This window comes from Eutrigla gurnardus (genome assembly GCF_963514095.1).
Source record: "Eutrigla gurnardus genome assembly, chromosome: 12".
NCBI lineage: Eukaryota > Metazoa > Chordata > Actinopteri > Perciformes > Triglidae > Eutrigla > Eutrigla gurnardus.
Window position 1 is genome coordinate 8,290,995 of NC_139926.1, and position 18,458 is coordinate 8,309,452.

Sequence of the window (18,458 nt, forward strand, 5' to 3'; positions counted from 1 at the left end):
ACAGAGAGACAATCATAATAGGAAATGTAAGGTGGAAATGGAGAGAACAAGAAAAGAGTTTCTCTCTGTCTCTCTCTCAACTCGCTGTTCCTTCTTTACATTCCCTGATATTATCTTACGTTATTCAACAAATGACAGAAAAGGGGACATTACATGAAAGATGTTATTGACTTTGATCTGTATTTACAGATCTGACCCATCAACAACATCTCCCTAAAGAACACCTCGTTTAGTTGATAAGTCAAGGGGAGTTCTGATCTCTCATATGGGACTTCCACCCAAAGACAGATGATTTGACCCATGTGACACAGCAGACTGCTTCACTGACAGTGTTATGGTATAGGCTGATTTCCATGAGGTCACAAGGTACTCTTGATGTTTTCTCTGCCTCTGTGCTATCAAACATACAGTTAAAGTACGTTCTCCTGACTCAGCGTTCCAGGCCACGCAGAGCTGCGTCTATGTTCTCGTTCGCTTTTGTGGACTGATTGGATTGTGGCTCAGGTTGTTCCCGTCTCCCCCACAGATGAGGAGACCGGTCTGGAGGTGCATCGGGTGACTCGCCCCCCGGGCTTCAACGCCAACCGGCGTCGCAGCAGAGCCGTCCTCTACCACCTGTCGGGACACCTGCAGAAACAAGACAAGAGCAAACTGAAGCTCAACAACGTAAGTTTCTCCCCAAAAGCCAAAACATCTTGGATCGCCCCCTGGTGGCTGGCTGCAGTATAGGTCATAAAGCTCGCATGAGTAACCCGGTGGTTGCTAGCGACGACAGCTGACAACAATAATGAATTGGTCAAGTACAGCATGCCCTTAAAATTCAGCTCCTGCTCAAATTAAAAACGGAAATATATTTTAGAATGTTCACGATAACTAAGAAAAAAACTTAATAGCGTAGCTAAAACATGGAAATGCCAGGACAATCTACTTCCTGCACAGTAACACAGGCTCATTACATTCATGTGCCAGGAGATGAATAAGTTGCCAAACCAGCCCCAGCCTGCCTCTCATTATTATGTTTTACTTTTTACTTTTTTTACACTGATGATCCCATTCCAGTCAAGCAGGTAAGGATAAATATAATACAAGCCAACTTTCAAAAACGATAAGATTCGTTTTTGAAAGTCGATAAGATTCTTCAAAGACTCTTTCATCCGGGTGGAATAAAATGTTCTTTACAACTTTACGATAAAAAAAGATTGTGTACCGAGGTTTCTTAAAGCAAACAACAAGACGGGGTGTCGGTGTGTTCACTCCACTGTAGATCTGCTGCAGGACACACACCCTGACAGATGGTATGAAGGTCAGCTGGAGTGTGCTCACCTCTCTTTGACTTTGGGTGAAACGGGCTGCATTCTGCTGATGTCAGTGGTAAAACAAACATGCAGAGCTGCGCAATTTACATCCTGTGAGTGTGACGCCCACTCATTGAGGGATTATGTATTTTTAGGAAATGTTATTTTTGGTTAAAGAACATGGAATTCAGTTTTTATTTAATACCAATCATACAAATATTCACGTGAAAATCATATTAGATACAGTTGCACAAACATTTTTCAGTTGAGGCTTTTTAAGTGAGCAGCTCATTTGTGTTTCCTCTGTATTATTTTCTTCACTTTGTATCAATGTACGCTTTTTTTCAGGTAATACTCCAATAAAACCCTGTTTACAGTCAGATTTAGATGCTTTTTTTTATCCCAAGAAGTCATTTGTAGCATCACGTTGTCTGTACACATACATCACTCAACACAATGGACAGTAGTTCTAGTAGTTTTACAGCCAAACTCAAAAGAACAACGCAAGAAGTGGGTGCAAAAGATTTCACTCAATTCACACAAAAATGACCACCATCTCCGTGGAGTAGCCTGATAGCACAGAGATTGAAAAACCAAGAGCAGCCATTTGTTCCACTAAAGCGCACGTCTGAGGTCATTACAGCGGCTTTACTGCACAGAACATTGTCAGGTTGGCTGATAATTCCTTTTGCTTTTTTGGCCACCTGTGTCACCCAGAGGGAGCACACGTCTCCTCGCTGTGCTCCAACGATCCTGGAGCAGACATTCACAACACCATTCAGGCTCTGCTTATAGGCAAACTATACAACCAAGAAATAACAGAACGTTGGAAGACTGATTAAAAAAATACAGAAAATAGTATCATGCACTTGAAAAGTGCTAAGATTTGTTGCTTTAAGTGAATCCTCTTTTAAAGGTTGTATCAGCGATTCTGGGCCGAAACATAAATGATCACATTCATCTGTTTTTACCTCACGATCCGCTAGCTGCCCGCCCCATAAGCAGGCCGTCAAAAAAACGCGTCTCTCTAGGCAGCCTAGGCTCCGAGATCGCACACAAAAACAAATGGTACTACCAACACCTCAAAAGCAAAATAAACAGTGTTCCAACCAATCACAGACAAGGGGTGAGTGGCACGTTCATGAAAATGCACGTCCATGATCATTTTCAAAACACGGGAGGGAGGGGCTAACTGGCTCTGTTTGTTTTGGATCTCGCAAGAAAAGGAGCCAAAAGGTGGCTCCTTTTCTTATTATTTTATTAATAAACCCATTTTAGACCAGTGTCAGCTAGTAAGTGATTTTCTATAAGAGATTAAAGTTTGAGGTGGATCCTTGCATCTTTTGTTCTTTTGCAGCTTAAATCATTTCTTTTTAATTGCTCTGACACCAGCTTGTTTTGGACTGATATTCATAATCGGTTGTCATTGGAAATTGATAACATTCAATCTTTTACTTATGTATTGCATGGACAATTAGGATGCAGGTATTTCAGATATTGTTAATATTGGGATTCTTTTGGGCGAATATCATATTCGTACTTGTAAGAGGAACGGTACTCCCTCCTACACTGGGTTCTTGTATGCTTTTGCAAATTACTTTAAACCACTGACCTTCTCTTCTCATTTAAAATGTTCAGTCAGGACAAAAACTGCTCACATCCAGTTCTCATTCCTTGCTTTTCTAACCTCTCCTTCCTTGTATGCTCATCCTCTGTTGACCTGTTTATTTCATTGATTGTCTTTGTTTTAATTTGTAATAGATTGTTTGGGCTCTTATTTTTCCATTCATTGTTATCCTTACCATTTACCGTTTGTCAAGCTTCATCCCCACATTTGTTGTTTGTATATTGATTTTTCCTCTTTGTTCGCTGTTTTCCCTGGCTTGGTTTTGTCCAGTCTATTGAATAAAGGGAGGATAAAAGGTGAACAAGAGAAAAAGAGAGTGGTTTTAATCCCTGTCGTCCTCTCCAGAACATGTTCGGGGAGAAGCCTCCGATCCCGGAGTACAAGGTAGCAGCCATCCAGAAGTCTCGCTTCATCCTGCTCCACTACGGGACCTTCAAGGCCGGCTGGGATTGGCTGATTCTGCTGGCGACCTTCTACGTGGCCGTCACCGTGCCGTACAACGTGTGTTTCACGGTGGTGGGGGGGCGGGACGAAGGGAGCAGCTCTGCCCCACGAAGCCCGCCCAGTGTCAGCGACATCCTCGTAGAGATCCTGTTTATTCTAGGTGAGAGGACGTGCTGTGATACGACACAATGTGGTTCAGCTGCTTGGGTTTAATACATGTTTGATAAGTGCTTTTTTTTTAATCAGACACCAATGCTTCGGTAATAAAGCAGACTTAATGATCGTAAAGATGGCATATTTGTTCATCGATTTATTAAGTGGCCCTGATGGGAAGTGGGTGAAACAGCCCGACTCTGAGAGGCTCATCAGTCACGATAAAAGTTTTGTTGACGTTTTTAATGATGCGTGTACAGCAGTGAAAGGATGTGAGCCAATTCACAACAGATCATTAAGTCTCATTGCTCACTCATTTCCTATAAAACAACAGGCCTCTTGGTCCCCACTGGTGTCCGTCTAACTGTAGGAGAGCTGTATGAGTGCTCTACAATGGATAATTTGCCTTAATGGAAAAGAGTGAACACAAGCCCTCCATCAGCAGACCCGCCGTTATAGCATATCCTCTTTGTTCAGCAGGAACAATATGTTCACTCAGACAACTACAGGGGATTGAAATGTGCCATCGGGCTTCTGATTATTTGTAGCTGCTTCTCATAAATCAACGACACCTTGGAGACTCCTATGAAGACTTGAAAAGCAGGTAAACTCCAGAGCCATGCTGGTGGCTTCTAACTGTTTTCAGACAGACTTTGGTTTCTGTTCATGTCTGCAAATGAGACGTTTTCCTCCACGGTGAATAAAGAATCAAACTACAGAGAAACATCTCAATGGTTTGTAAAAAAGGGGGACACATATATCAAATCTTCCTCTTACAAACGCCTAAAAGTCCTTTTTATTTTCATAAACATGATCACACACTGGCTCGCTACTCATCCATGCGAGTCCGAAGTGTTTTCTGCTTTTTCTGTCATCATCAAACTTCCAAGCGATGGACTGAATACATCTCTGCCCTGTGAGTCCTCATCGCTGAGCTGCTCTGTGTTGCCTCTGCTGTGCTTGTCGTCCTCTGCAGACATACTGCTGAACTTTCGAACCACTTTCGTGAGCACGTCGGGTCAGGTCGTGTACGACGCCCGCTCCATCTGCGTCCACTACGTCACCACCTGGCTCTTTGTCGACCTCATTGCCGCCCTGCCCTTTGACCTGCTGTATGCTTTCAACATCAGCGTGGTGAGTCGTCTCTCTCTCCGTTTGCATTGACAACAAGCATGCGATAAATAAGGCTTCTTTATTTCACCGTTTGTTTTGTTGTTGAAGAGAAAAGCACTCGACTGTGAACACACACACACTCTGTCTCCCGCTTTCATTACCCACAACAACACACCCGTGGCAAAAAGCCAAATTAGTAGAAAGGGAAAATGAGTGCATACTGCCGTTGGCTCCCTCGTGAATTTATTACATCAACATTTCACCCAAACTGATGCTCATCAGACGAACGAATGGGATCGGGACAGTCTGGCGTCAGCGTGCACACCGCAGGTCTCGTTCATTTGTGTTTCCACGCTCAGAACCCCGAAAAGACGATTCAAACTGTGTGCTAAATCATTTCACATGTGTGCCACCATTAAGTTTTAAATTTTCATTTGGCGGTGAAAAATGCACTGCATTGCAAGAATAAATGAAAGATCCGTCTTTTGAATAAAACTGTCGCCTCCACCCACAAAGTATTAACAGCGAACGACGGAATAAAGAATACTCAATCATTCCGATCCTCGAGTGTCACAATGATCGCACTTTGGCAGAATGGTTCCTTTGTGTGTAACACTGGCGGTTGAGGCTGTGTGTGTGTGTGTGTGTGTCTTCTCCGTGCAGTACTTTGGGGTCCACCTGTTGAAGACGGTGCGGTTGCTGCGGCTCCTGCGGCTGCTGCAGAAGCTGGAGCGCTACTCCCAGTACAGCGCCGTGGTCCTCACTCTGCTGATGTCCATGTTCGCCCTGCTGGCCCACTGGATGGCCTGCGTCTGGTACTACATAGGCCGCAAGGAGATCGAAAGTCCGGGCTCCTGGGATATTGGTCAGTACACACTTCTTTCAGAGGGAGGTTCATTTGCTCAAGAGCTGCATTTAGAAACTATTAAATCAAATTTCATGGTGTTTTTCTGTTCTACGCTATATTTGACTTCTACTCCGCTGACATTTATTTGACAGCTTTACTTACTTCACAATAAAAAAAACACATCTACAAAATGTTTCATCGTCACATTAAATGTCATGCATGCATGAAGAAAATGTCCAACACTCTCAGTAGTTACTTTAATTGCTAAAAGTAGAGACGTCACAGTTTACGTCAATGTCCTCACATCAAAAAAAAAACTGCACTGCTCTTTGATTTTGAATTCAGATACATAGTACATATTATTTTATATGTATATATACAGTATATGTATATATTTATGCTTCTGCGCTGGCAGTAGAGGTGGTGGGAGGCATTCTGCTCTCAGGTCGTCCATCTGTCCACATGAACGCAATATTGGGAATGCTTGTAGAGAATTTCTTGGATTCCACCATGAACTGATTCTAAGTTGAAGGTCAAAGGTCCCTGTGAGGAAACAGGACACATTTCTGGCCATAACTTAGGAATCCCTGTCCTCATTATATTAGACATAAACATCCAATAGAACAGAAATATGAAGTGATGACATTTTTGACAGGCATGGATGTAAACTGCAACATTTACCGTATTTTTCATATTTTTATTTTAATTATGTTCTATATTTTTCTCATTTTTAAAAACCATACAATACATCGAAGCAAGTAACTTGTATGCAAATAAGGTACTTATACTAATAAACCTGATTCTGGACTGAGAAGTATTTATAATAATATGAACCTCTGAAAGGCGTTTTTTCTAATAAAATAAAGGTATGGTCTCTTTTATTTTTAATACACATTTTGCTGCTAATACTTCTGTACTTTTATTCCAGTAAAATGTTGAATGCAGTTGTTAGAATAATAAAGAATCACCCAGTGAAGCTACTTTAATAACATTCGTTTGTTGCCATGTTGTCACGGCCAGATAAAATGTTCCTATTAGGTATTTACAGTAACCTGCAGGCTAAGTACATTTGATTGTCACTCTGCTTGTACTATAAATATCATGCCAGCAGCAAACACTAGAATTTCATTTGGGCAAATTGAGCCGATGTATAATTGGAGATTCTATCACTCTGCTCAATTATACTGTAAATTCTGGCCCCAGGAAACATTTTTATGTTCCCAAATGCAGATTAAATGAGATCTTTTGTTATTGCAGCCCCTCTTCTTGGTTTACCATGGTATTGACTAGTTTGCTTTAGGCATTTGCACATTTACCTACCTTGATTTGCTTGAACGACAGATTCACGATGACACCTCAGCAGAGGGATGTCAGTAATGTTGTTTTCCACAACAAAGGCACACGAGCAGTTATGCAAAATCATGGCCCCCAGGGGTCTCAATTCTAAGCACGATGCTTTTAACAAGACGCAGCTCTGTTGATATTCCTCAAGCTTCTCTCGGTGGAGAATCTCAAATCCTGCTTGTGACACGAAACTCAGAAGCAGTTCCTTCTGACCACAACGTCAGGCAAAGATTAACATGCACCTTTCGTTTTATTCTGCCTCGCCATCGACATGTTTTTCAGTCAATTAATGAACTGAAAAGGGTGTTTTCTGAGTTATGGAATCGACTCAGGGACTCGGCGAGATGTTCACTCCACTGCCTATTCTTTCTCATCTTCACTCGCCCGATGTCCCATTCTCCCTCCCTCTGTCTCTCTTTCTCTCACATTGATTTGTACCAACCTTCATATTATTTCCTTTCAGCAAACCACAATACTAGACAGAAACACGGCAGTCACTTAATGGAGAATCCAGGGAACAACAAAGACCAGTCCGACACAAACTGTGATTTACAACAAAGGGATGCTATTGCATGCACATAGGTGGAACGCCGCCGTCAGTCAACTGTGTAGTACTGTGGAGAGACAGTGTGGTCTTCAGGACTATCAGTCATGGAGGGGCAGCGGAGCCATGACCACGCTACACAAGAAACGGTTCACTGGTGGACAGAAATAGATGATAAAGGACATAACAGACACAACATGGTACGCAGCTGTTTCTAAAGGTTCCTTCATGGTTTACCACTCATCACACAAGATGTGAAGAGCCATGCAATCCAAATTTAAACAACAGCTTTAGTGGTCCTAGAGGGGCAATCAATCACCAGTCGTGAAAAACAGCCCCAAATATACAGTATAGTATTATTATATACAAATATTTAACTTTTATTATCTATCATATCTATCAAGGACACACATTAGAAAGAAATAAACAACTCTGTAGATGAACTACATATGGTGTTATTCTTTTGTTTTCTTATTGTCAACAAATCCCATGAAAAGACCTGGGCTGTAATCAAATAGGGTTTTTGCTTAGAAAGGTTCCTAGTTGAGTGAAATCCTCCAGAAATATCTAAGTGACGTCCTTACTAAGAGCTTCTCAAACTCTTTAAATGATAAGGAAAGGATAATGCTTCCTTTCCTATCTCCTTTATCATAGGATACATAGGATACAGGAAGGTGATGTTATCAGTGCATCCTGTCATGTGACTCTGTCCGTCACATATTGTGAAATCTGTGCTTCCCGCCACTGGATGATGCTCCCAGCATGTAGCACTTGTAGCTGTTTGTAGCTGCAGTTCCATTCCAGTCCAGCATGCCACTGTTGGAGGTAGTGGTGTGAGTCCCTGAGACGGAGGAGGGTCCAGGACCACAGACAGCTCACTAGTGATGGAGAGGAGAGATCAGCACCATGGACAGAGGCAGACAGGCTGCACTCAACACTGTGAACACGGTGTTTTTCCAAGTGCTCGTCTGAAATGATTGTATTGAATCAACACTTCTCTTAAACAGTTCCAACACAATCTGAATAGTAGTTTTATTTCTTTTTTTTATTGCAGGACTATTAGACTGCATCACTTTTAGCGTTTGTACCCACCAATGCCAGGGAGAGAAATTGGTTGGTTGCCTTTCTTGTTGTTTTCATGTATTGTTCTGCTTTGCTTTAATGCTCTGACGGCTGAGCCCAAGTAAATCTTGAGTCTTGAGCACTTATTAAAATTATTGAAAATCAATTGACGGTCCACGAAGCTTTAACTTATCGTATAAACGCAGCAGGAATCAATGATACTTCAGCATGTGTTTCGTAGGTTTATTATGACGTGTTATAGCTTTACCTACACAGGCAGTAAGCTGGTTTTGGAAAATGCACTTCCTCTTTTATAAACTGCCACAATGGCAAGCAGATGAAGGCTGAGTTTACTTGACTGGAGTTCAATTGACATCATCTCTCTATACACAGAAAACCCAGCCCTCCTACAGCAGACTTTATTCAAGTGCATCCTTTCACTAACATCCGTAAAGAAGTTGTGTGCTAATGACAAAGTAATTACTAGGAAATGTTGTTGGTTTAGCTGGGACTCACTGCTTCACTGTCACTACTGTTTATTTATACTGGCAGGCAGGACTCACTGCCCTCACACACACACACACACACACACACACACACACACACACACACACACACACACACACACACACACACAGTCAGACAAGGTCAGTGCTGCTTGCCTGAAGTGTGTGGAGCTGGAGATCAATGAATGGATGCATCCATACTGTATTATTCATATCCCCTCTTTTGCTGTCTTTCTGTTTCTGACTCCGCTGTCAGTGCCCCAGATGGGTTTCACCTCATCTACTCACAAAAACTGTTTGTCAATAATTTATCCTCCTTCAATTCCTGCTTTCTGCCTCCGTCCTCCTTCCTTTGCTTTTCTTTTCTCTCTCCTCTGAAGCTGAATTGTAATATTTATGTTTTAAATTAAGAGTTTTTCATATAGATGTGCGTATGTATGTACTACGCTCTACTCAAGTGAAAGTACAAAAGTATTACTAACAAAGTGTAGTAAAAGTTTCCAAGAGGACTCTATAAAGGGCCCCAAGGTCCTGAAAGGTTTGTAAATCATAACATGGCAACATGTTAGAACTTTTTTATTCATATTGGCGACCTCATGGAAGTCTTTAACTCTAGCAACAACTAAAGACGCCTTAGTGGTTATACAGGGCTTTAAATCTATAATTATGCACCATATTAAGGTTAGGTTAGGTTAATCATATCAATTATAATTAACTGGTCACAATAGCTTGGGGGTTTGAAATTCACTGACTCTGAAAATGAGCGTGCTCTAGTCCTGCTCTGTGTGTTGAGTGTCCTGAGGTAACTTTTGTTGTGATATGACATATGGATAAAATGTAATAGAATTGAATAGCTGTTGAATAAATTAAGTGGAGTAAAATGTACAATATTTGTCTGATATGTAGTGGAGTAGAAGAATAAAGTCCCTTTAGTGCTTCAGGCTGGTACTTAAAAACCAAGAGGTGGACAGTTCAGGAAATATCCAGCTCTAATTGGCCATTAAATAACTGAAAAAGACAGATCAGTGCTGACTTATTGTACCTTTATGTAGTTAAATAAAGGGATTTTTAAATGTTTTTTTTTTAAATGAATATACCTCTCTATCACTCTCAGGTTGGCTACATGAGCTGGCCAAGCGGCTTGGGACCCCCTATTTCCTGCCCCCCCTGACCACGCTGGTCCCCGCCACAGTCAGCAGCTTACCGGCCAACAGCAGCCAGTGGAACGTGTCGGGGTCAGAGGTCGGAGGGCATGGCTCCTGGAACTCCAGCCAATATTATGGAAACATGTCTGGAGCAGAGGCCGTGTCGGGGCCGGGCACCAGCGGTGAGAGTTTCGCCGTACTGGGTGGCGGGCCGTCAATGCGGAGCAGCTACGTGACATCGCTGTACTTTGCTCTGAGCAGTCTCACCAGTGTGGGATTCGGAAATGTGTCGGCGAACACGGACTCAGAGAAGATCTTCTCCATCTGCACCATGCTCATAGGAGGTGAGAAACGTGTGTGAGTGTCTTCGTTCCACGTATTAGGGATCGACTGGACCGACTTTGATAGAGTCGATACCCAGCCTTTGGGTATGGGCTCATACAGAGTACCGATCTGATACCAGTCTTTAATTATTCAGCTGGATGCTTCTCTGTGTGGACTGGGATCATTCGTTTCTCTCCAAGACAACATCAGGCTTGGTTTAAACATTGCTTTCCTAACTTTTTAAAACTAAATGTAACAGATACAATGCATAGATATAAAGGTAATTGTTATGTATTTGTATCAGTCCCATTGTCACGGTCCAGCTATTTGAATCAGCCTGATATCGGCATGGTTACGTCCCTACTCTGTATGCATGTCAGTGTTTCCTCTCAGCGCGTGAAGCTCTCCTCTCAGTCTTAAATACTCACTCAGCTCATTATCTGGCACCAGTGAGACATCAACACACACACACACACACACACACACACACACACACACACACACACACACACACACACACACACACACACTCGTATGTAAAACCTTCCATTCAGAGTCTCATTAGTTTCTTGTTTCTTGATTGAGGGGTTCATTACTTGCTCGGCCGGCCATTTGTTTATTCGCTATCAGGATTCATCAGAAACTATTGTCTATAACTATTAATATTTTGGTGTGAACCCAAATGCTGATTAAAAATAGATAGCATTCGTTACTATGAACAAAACAAACCGAGGGAATGATCTTTTGTACCCTTTGTAGTTCAATGGGAAATGGAACATTGTTCTATTTTGACAAAACACACATGATTCTCATGAATATTACCTGTTGACAAATATCCAGCCAATAACATCAGTATTGGGGTTAGTTAATACTATCACTTTTATAAAAGTGGGTTCTGATGCATTTATTTTCTACCAGTTTTGTCTTCATAACATCCTGAAGGTATCAAAGCAAAAAGCACAAACCATTTAAAGATTAATAAATTGTTACAATTTTCATGTAGAGCTTACACTTATTAACAGGTTATTTTTAACGCTTTGGTGAAGGCAGCCAGCAATGTGTCACCTTCAGACAAACACAGATGCCGAATACTCAAAAAGGAATTTACTCTGTGAATTTTGTCACAGAACTTCAGTTATTCCTGTGAAGGCCGGAAGATGTGAGAGAATTTGGGAAATACTTGACAGACTATTCATTTAAAAAACATATAATTGTTTGATTTTATTTGATGATTAAAATAGAACTCAGAAGTTCCAATGAAGGATAAAAACAAAATAAAGCCATTTAAATCATTTGTAGCGTGCTACTTGTTTGAGTCAGGAATCCAGATGTTTTTGTGCTGATCCATAATGAAGAGAGCTGAACGTTCTGAAGAAAGCAATGAAAGAAGAAATGAGAAAGAATGGAAAGGTTACTTGGTGAGAGAAATTTATGGTCAGAGGGCACAATGATGTGTTGGGGATGTCTCAGGCCTCAATGCACATTAAGTGGTCTGTAAATGATCACACACACACACACACACACACACACACACACACACACATATTGGTAACAAATCACATACTTCACACAGTGACTTTTGTCTGTGCTCGACATTTCCTGGATATTGTTACAACAATGAAATCTGCAATTTACTGTTAAAAGCCACAAATACAATTGGTGCTGCACCCTCGTAAATGTTATGGTTATAAAGAAACCATAATCTAAACCAAAATCTAATAGTGGGTGTACTTTCATTTTCATTATTATTATTTTATAATCCAAGCTGTTTTTATTCAGTCCCCCATACAGCGTCATAGAGCATCAAATATGTATGAATCCACAGGTGACAACAAATGCTATTTCCTGCTGTTTAAGTAACAGCATGTAAAAGGTCTCCAGAGTGTCAGAGCCTAAAGTTGCTCTTCCCCACATAAACTCTGCTTCTGCATTGCTTGAAAGTCCTCAAGTGAAATCTCGCCTTTTCTTCTGTAAAGTGGTGAAGTAACTAAGAGGACATTTGCATAATATCTGCCCAGGCACTGTTTGGCCCGCCTTCAAACAAAGCTAGTATGATTGGAGCTAAGCATGGAGTCTCCATGTTGACAAGAAGTTGTTTTCTGCTGTGCAAATTAAAAAAAACAGAGTGGGCTTTTTGGGAGGGAGGGGCAGGATGTTGAAAGCAGTGTTCCAGAGAGAGTCTGAGCTGCAGCACAGCCAGGATGGAAAAATGAAGGGTTTTTTTTGTTCAGCCACAACACATGTAAACATGTTCTAACAGTAAGTAAGTAAACAGCAACAGCAGATGCTATTGGCGATGGCGACTGTATATGCTGCTGCCCCAGGGAATTGTGGGATAGCATTATCTCCTTTCCTCTTAAAGGACGGTCCAAACATTGAAGCGCCTTTACTTAGTATTTTGAGAATTGCTGCTCATTGCTTCCACTTACCCACATACTTCTATTTAACTCAGTAAGGAACCTTGTAAACATAGGCTGAGCCGCTCTGATGAGGGGAATGGGCTGATTAGGCAGGAGAAAAGGCAGAGAGATGACTGGCCGTGACTAACCAGGTTGATTCAGAGAAGGTGTGTAGATGTTGGGCAGAAGAAGGGAAGGCAGTGCAAGAACACGGGATAAAAACACAGTAAACAGAAAACCCAAACCCTGAAAACAGCTCAGTCCAGTCAATAAAAAGTCTGAGGGCAGACAGAAGCCAGACTGTGACATTTTTTAAAAGACTCACATCTTCAAAAAGAACCGATGAGCTCGGGGCTTAAGTGCGAGAGCCGAACATGTTATAAGAATGAAGTTATCCTCATTTTTTATTAAAGTTTGGATTTTTTGAGGTTGTTGTTTCTTTGCCTGGCATAGATTTTAATATCCTTGCACCCACAGAGATGTGTGTACAGTCCTCTACGAACGCAGAGCGAATTAACCGAAACACAGAGAGTAAACAGAGGAGACTATAGCTTCATTAATCTCTCGTTCGGAGTTCTGCTGTGGCGTGTGTGCCCTTCAGCTCCAACTGAAAGATATCTATGCTTCTTCACTCCAGAGTTGTCCTCAACGTGAGGTGGGTCACTCTGATCCCAAACTGATGTCATCAGTCACTTGTCAGTGGACCGTCTAAGTGTCCTGTGGTCTGAGCGCTGTTTCAGCAGCTTTTCTACTCGGGCAAGAATTACATTTAGGGAGAGAAAGTGCACAGGAAAGTACATTATGAGATAGATGGTTCCAGTCCTCGCTGGGTGGCCGCTGGTTAGCTGTGTTCACATTCAGAGCTGTAATACGTTTTATATTAACACCACACCCAGAGGCATTGCTAATACTGGGATTAAGGCTGCAGAGCTGTTGATATTGGTGTTTTTTCCACTGGAAATAAAAGATTCATTCAACATCGGGTTCATTTTTATTTCAGTAGTGTGTTATTTCTATTTTGTGGAAGCAGTAACCCACTCGAGGCAGTGCTTTACAGTGGTTTTAGAGCAGCTAAGTCCTTTTAAACCCTGCACTCTTTTACTTCTCGGGGCTTAGAGACGTCCTATGAAGATCCCCGCTGTGCAGAAGCATTACGGGATTTTCCCAGAGCCTTCCAGACAAAAGCCAATCAAATAGCCATTAGATGTGTATCATACTGTAACACAATCTTTCCCCTTCTCCAGCGCTGATGCATGCGGTGGTGTTTGGAAACGTGACCGCCATCATCCAGAGGATGTACTCCCGCCGCTCCCTTTACCACACCCGCACCAAGGACCTGAAGGACTTCATCAGGGTCCATCGGCTGCCCAAGGCCTTGGAGCAGCGCATGCTGGAGTGTTTCCAGACGACCTGGTCGGTGAACAACGGAATAGACGTCAATGAGGTGAGGAGACAGCAGACTTGCATTCACCTCATGTAATGCAGAAGTCTGTGAGCGGGTGAATATTATACACTGTTTATACTGATTTCATGAACACCATCTTCTCTTTTAAAACTCCCTTTTGCAAGTGTCATTCCACTGAAACTACAAATAAAAGTTAGCCCTGTGAATGGTTTCAATGTCAGTCGCTATGCTTTGAAATATTACATCAGTGAACAACAACAATGAACCATTTCTTAATTACAATTAAACTGATGATTTTAGCGTTTTCTAAATTCAGTAGAAACGACATCCCGATAAGAAACATTTGTGTATTATCCTGAGTAACCAGGACATTGATACCACCAGGAGTGAGTGGCAAAATATGTTTGTTTTTATTCTTTGTTTCATGATGGCTGAACTGACCTTTTAAAGCAGTGGTTCAATTTCTGTTGTGCAAATGAATGCCAGTTGTTTTGCACACTAAAGACAGTGAACATGAACAGGACAGGCGCGTCTTCATATTTATGATGTGTTTCGTTTTACAAAAAAATGATCACTTCACTTTATATATCAATTTGCTTTCAGAATGAATCAAAATCTTTCAAAGTTTCTGTTCCACTGTTCCTGTTTGCAAATACTGCGAGTCTCAGGTCATTAAAGACGGTAGAGTTGGGTTCTTTAGTCCAAGCAGCCACTGTGACTTGTTGAGTGTGAACTCCCTCTTGCATCACAGCTCCTGAAAGACTTCCCAGACGAGCTCAGGGCCGACATCGCCATGCACCTGAACAAGGAGCTGCTCCAGCTGCCCCTGTTCGAGTCGGCCAGCAGGGGCTGCCTGCGCTCCCTCTCCCTCATCATCAAGACCTCCTTCTGCGCTCCTGGCGAGTTCCTCATCCGGCAGGGAGACGCCCTGCAGGCCATCTACTTCGTCTGCTCCGGCTCCATGGAGGTCCTGAAAGACAACACTGTGCTGGCCATTCTTGGTAAGTCCCAGGAGCAGGATGAGAAAAGTCCATGTTCATGTTGTGGATCCACAAAAGGGAAGCGTTTTCCTTTGGCTAACATGTTTACATGTTCAGTGTGCATCTAAAAGTAAAGGATTAACAGGGGACATAGGCAGCTGTTTCATCAGATTGCATTCAATTAAAATACTTGCGGCAGATAGTTTAATACTGTGTAAAAGCTGAGAGTGTGTGCTTTTGACGAGAAATGTGTTGTTGTTGGTTTTTTATATATATTTTGCTTCCTTTTTCTTTTTCTTTGCCTCTATTTACATCTGTTTTCGGGGAGGGGGTCATCTGACCAAAACAAATGTCTGAGCATTGCATACTTGCTTCTGCCTCGTCTTTAATATTCCAGTTATTTTCACTTGTTTCCCCAAGTTATAATTTTCAAATTAATTAAGGGACAGGAACAAAAGCGTGTTGAGTGTTGGCTTGCAAAATGACATGCTGGTTCCCTAATTAGAGTGAAATGGGTGGTCTAATTATTATTTGAGGGAAATTATGTGACAATTTGTGACCCAGAATTGGATAAAAAAAAACTTTGGTTGACAATTACCTGTCAAAGCGAGACTTTATGAGAGGAAGTGAGAGGATCTGCGGGACAGTTAATGAAGGTGTGAAATCGTTAATTTGAAGGAAAAAAAAACCTCGGATGATGAACCAGGCGAACATGTGTCTGTTTGATATCAACTGCTGTTAATGAGCAATCAGCTCTCAGCTCAGCGACTGCAGTTGAAATAATTCCACAGAGATGAGTTTGGTTTCAACCAATCAGAACCGAAGAGCAACTTGATCTGGTTTTGAGAGGAAATGTGGTTGATGAGGGAGACGACAGGGAAGGCATGGCTGAGGGAGAGCTGATAAAGAGCTGTTGTTTGTGCCCTGCTGATGAGTTATCGCCAGGCTCGACACACAAACAGAGTCCAGCCCTCCCACAGTGTCGAGCCTGGGAGCGATACACAATGATCCTTCATTGCAGTGTGAAGAGAGATGTAGGAAGTCTCGCTATCAGAGCCGACATATGGAAGGGTACAGAGGTCGAGAAAGAGACTAATGAATGAATGAATGAATGAGGCCGTCCTGTCTCTTGTCTGTGCTGCAGATAGTGTGAATACATAAGTACCAGCCTCCAGCACAATGGCTGCTCAGGCAGCATGTCCATTCTCTGTTGTTTTCACTGCATCTGGCACAAATCACATAGATTCACATTTTTGTAGATAAGAAAAGGATGCTGCTTTTGACCAAAAAACAACAACAAAATGCTCCATTTAATTCCCAAAGCTTTGAGTTACCTTCTGTAAAGTCCATCGCCTAATTAAGGCAACAAGATGGGGCTGAAAGTTAGTTGACCTTATGCTAGGAATTTGTTCATTACTGTTCAAGTTGTGCGAGTGAGTTTAAATTATTTTTGTCTCGGAAGAAAACATATATTTATCAATTTGAACTATGTATTTGCACAGTATTTGTGTTCACCTGTAAAATACAACATTATACTCATACAAGAAAACGTTTTCTTCTGAAGAAAATTGTTTTCTTCCTAAAATAAACCAAAACTGATGAGTAGAAAGCAAGGAGCTGTCTTGGAAAATGTATGAAGGTGCCACAAAACAAATCAGTGTTGCTATACACTACCAAGACAGGAGACACAGGAGCTGGAAGCTTTCAAAATATTTTTTTCTCAGTTGTCTTCACTGGCAGCTGTAATTGGTTCTCTGTTCAGGGCGAAGCCAAAGGTGTAACAAATTACATATATATATGATACATTTATATTGCATGTATTTCCCTGCATGCTGTGGTGTTCAGTCATCAGTATGTGGTGTAAGAGGGCATCACTTTTAATAATTCCATTTTGTTATCGTGGAGCTATATGTTTTTTTTTTTTTTATAAATGTGTGTTAATTAGTGTTCCTAATGACAGGCAGACACTGGACCGGTTAGCCACAATTTGAATCTCATGTGGATCCAGATTCTTCTCTTTTTTTCCTTCTGTTAAAAATAGACATTTCTCAATTTCAACATTTCCGAGCCCATCTCATTTGAAAACGTTTCCACCCTCCGGTGGACACATCTGATGGGGATTTAGCACTACGTCGTGACCAGTCGATGGACAGAAGTTGCATATTTTGCAGAAAAACACACCACCCAAAACACACTGCCCGGGTTAACACGTATAAAACACCCACAAACGGTGAGATCTTTTGAAAGCCCTTTTTGTGTGCGTGCGCGTGCACTGGAAGTGGTGTGATCATATGTCCTCGCTCACATGAGTCTCTGGAGATGTGAAGGCGGAGTTGTGTTCCAGTGAAGCTAATATTAAACAGGACTGATTTGTAGACCGCATGTGGGAGGAAGAACCAGAGAGTCATGCTCTGTACGGCTGCTTTTCACACAGCCACGAATATATCACCACTACCAGTTTCACATTACAAGTCACAGCATTGACCAATTACATTTAAAACACGTTAACAACCCCAGTTAGTCCACACTAGAGCCATGCTAACAGCTCTGCGACTAAATGCTAAATGCTAACATCAGCATGCTAACACGCAACATGCTGATGCTGACTGTGTTCACCATCTTGGTTTAGGTTTATTAGCATGCTCATTTTAAGCACAGCTAGAGCCATGCTAACATCTCTGCGACTAAATGCTAACATCAGCATGCTAACATGCAACATGCTGATGCTGACTGTGTTCACCATCTGGGTTTAGCATTATTAGCATGCTCATTTTAAGCACAGCTGAGGCTGATGGGAACATTATTAGCATTGTAAGTGTTATCGGACAGACTTTTAATTTGCCCTTTGGGATTATTACGATACATAGGGGAACAGGAATGCATGTAGAATGAATGCATTTCTACTGCAGTCCAAATGTTGCGAAGCTGCAATAGGAATCTGGTGAAATAGAGTTTACACAACACAACACCAGTAGCTAATCTCTGCATCGCTTCAGACGTCCACTGTTGTTGTGAGGTAATTATGTTCGCAGACTCGCAACAGCGAAAGTTAGAGACAGCTGAATCTTGCAAATTGGAAACTTGTGTGGTCAGACACAATGTCGCACCTGTGACAACAGCTTAGAATACTTTCTTCAGTTGGCTGGCTGCCTCGCCGGCTGAAATCTAATTTCCTCTGGATGTGCTTCAAAGCCTTGGCAACACTAATCCAGCGAACGCGGCCAGCTTCGCCGAGGTGCGTTCGTGTGGATGTGTCACAAACAAAGTGAT

At 41.9% G+C, this 18,458-nt stretch overlaps 2 protein-coding genes across 2 annotated transcripts in view; one reads left to right on the forward strand and one right to left on the reverse strand.

The window, feature by feature from the left end:
* Positions 1–18,458, reverse strand: part of idh1 (isocitrate dehydrogenase (NADP(+)) 1) — a 183,374-nt gene that overhangs the window by 106,126 nt on the left and 58,790 nt on the right. The window lies entirely within an intron of this gene.
* Positions 1–18,458, forward strand: part of kcnh3 (potassium voltage-gated channel, subfamily H (eag-related), member 3) — a 124,875-nt gene that overhangs the window by 95,110 nt on the left and 11,307 nt on the right. Inside the window, exons 4-10 of the mRNA XM_084022234.1 lie at positions 527–666; positions 3,268–3,526; positions 4,496–4,653; positions 5,296–5,497; positions 10,050–10,424; positions 14,048–14,247; positions 14,960–15,209. Of these exons, the coding sequence (XP_083878360.1) occupies positions 527–666; positions 3,268–3,526; positions 4,496–4,653; positions 5,296–5,497; positions 10,050–10,424; positions 14,048–14,247; positions 14,960–15,209 (1,584 nt within the window). The remainder of the gene's footprint in view (positions 1–526; positions 667–3,267; positions 3,527–4,495; positions 4,654–5,295; positions 5,498–10,049; positions 10,425–14,047; positions 14,248–14,959; positions 15,210–18,458) is intronic.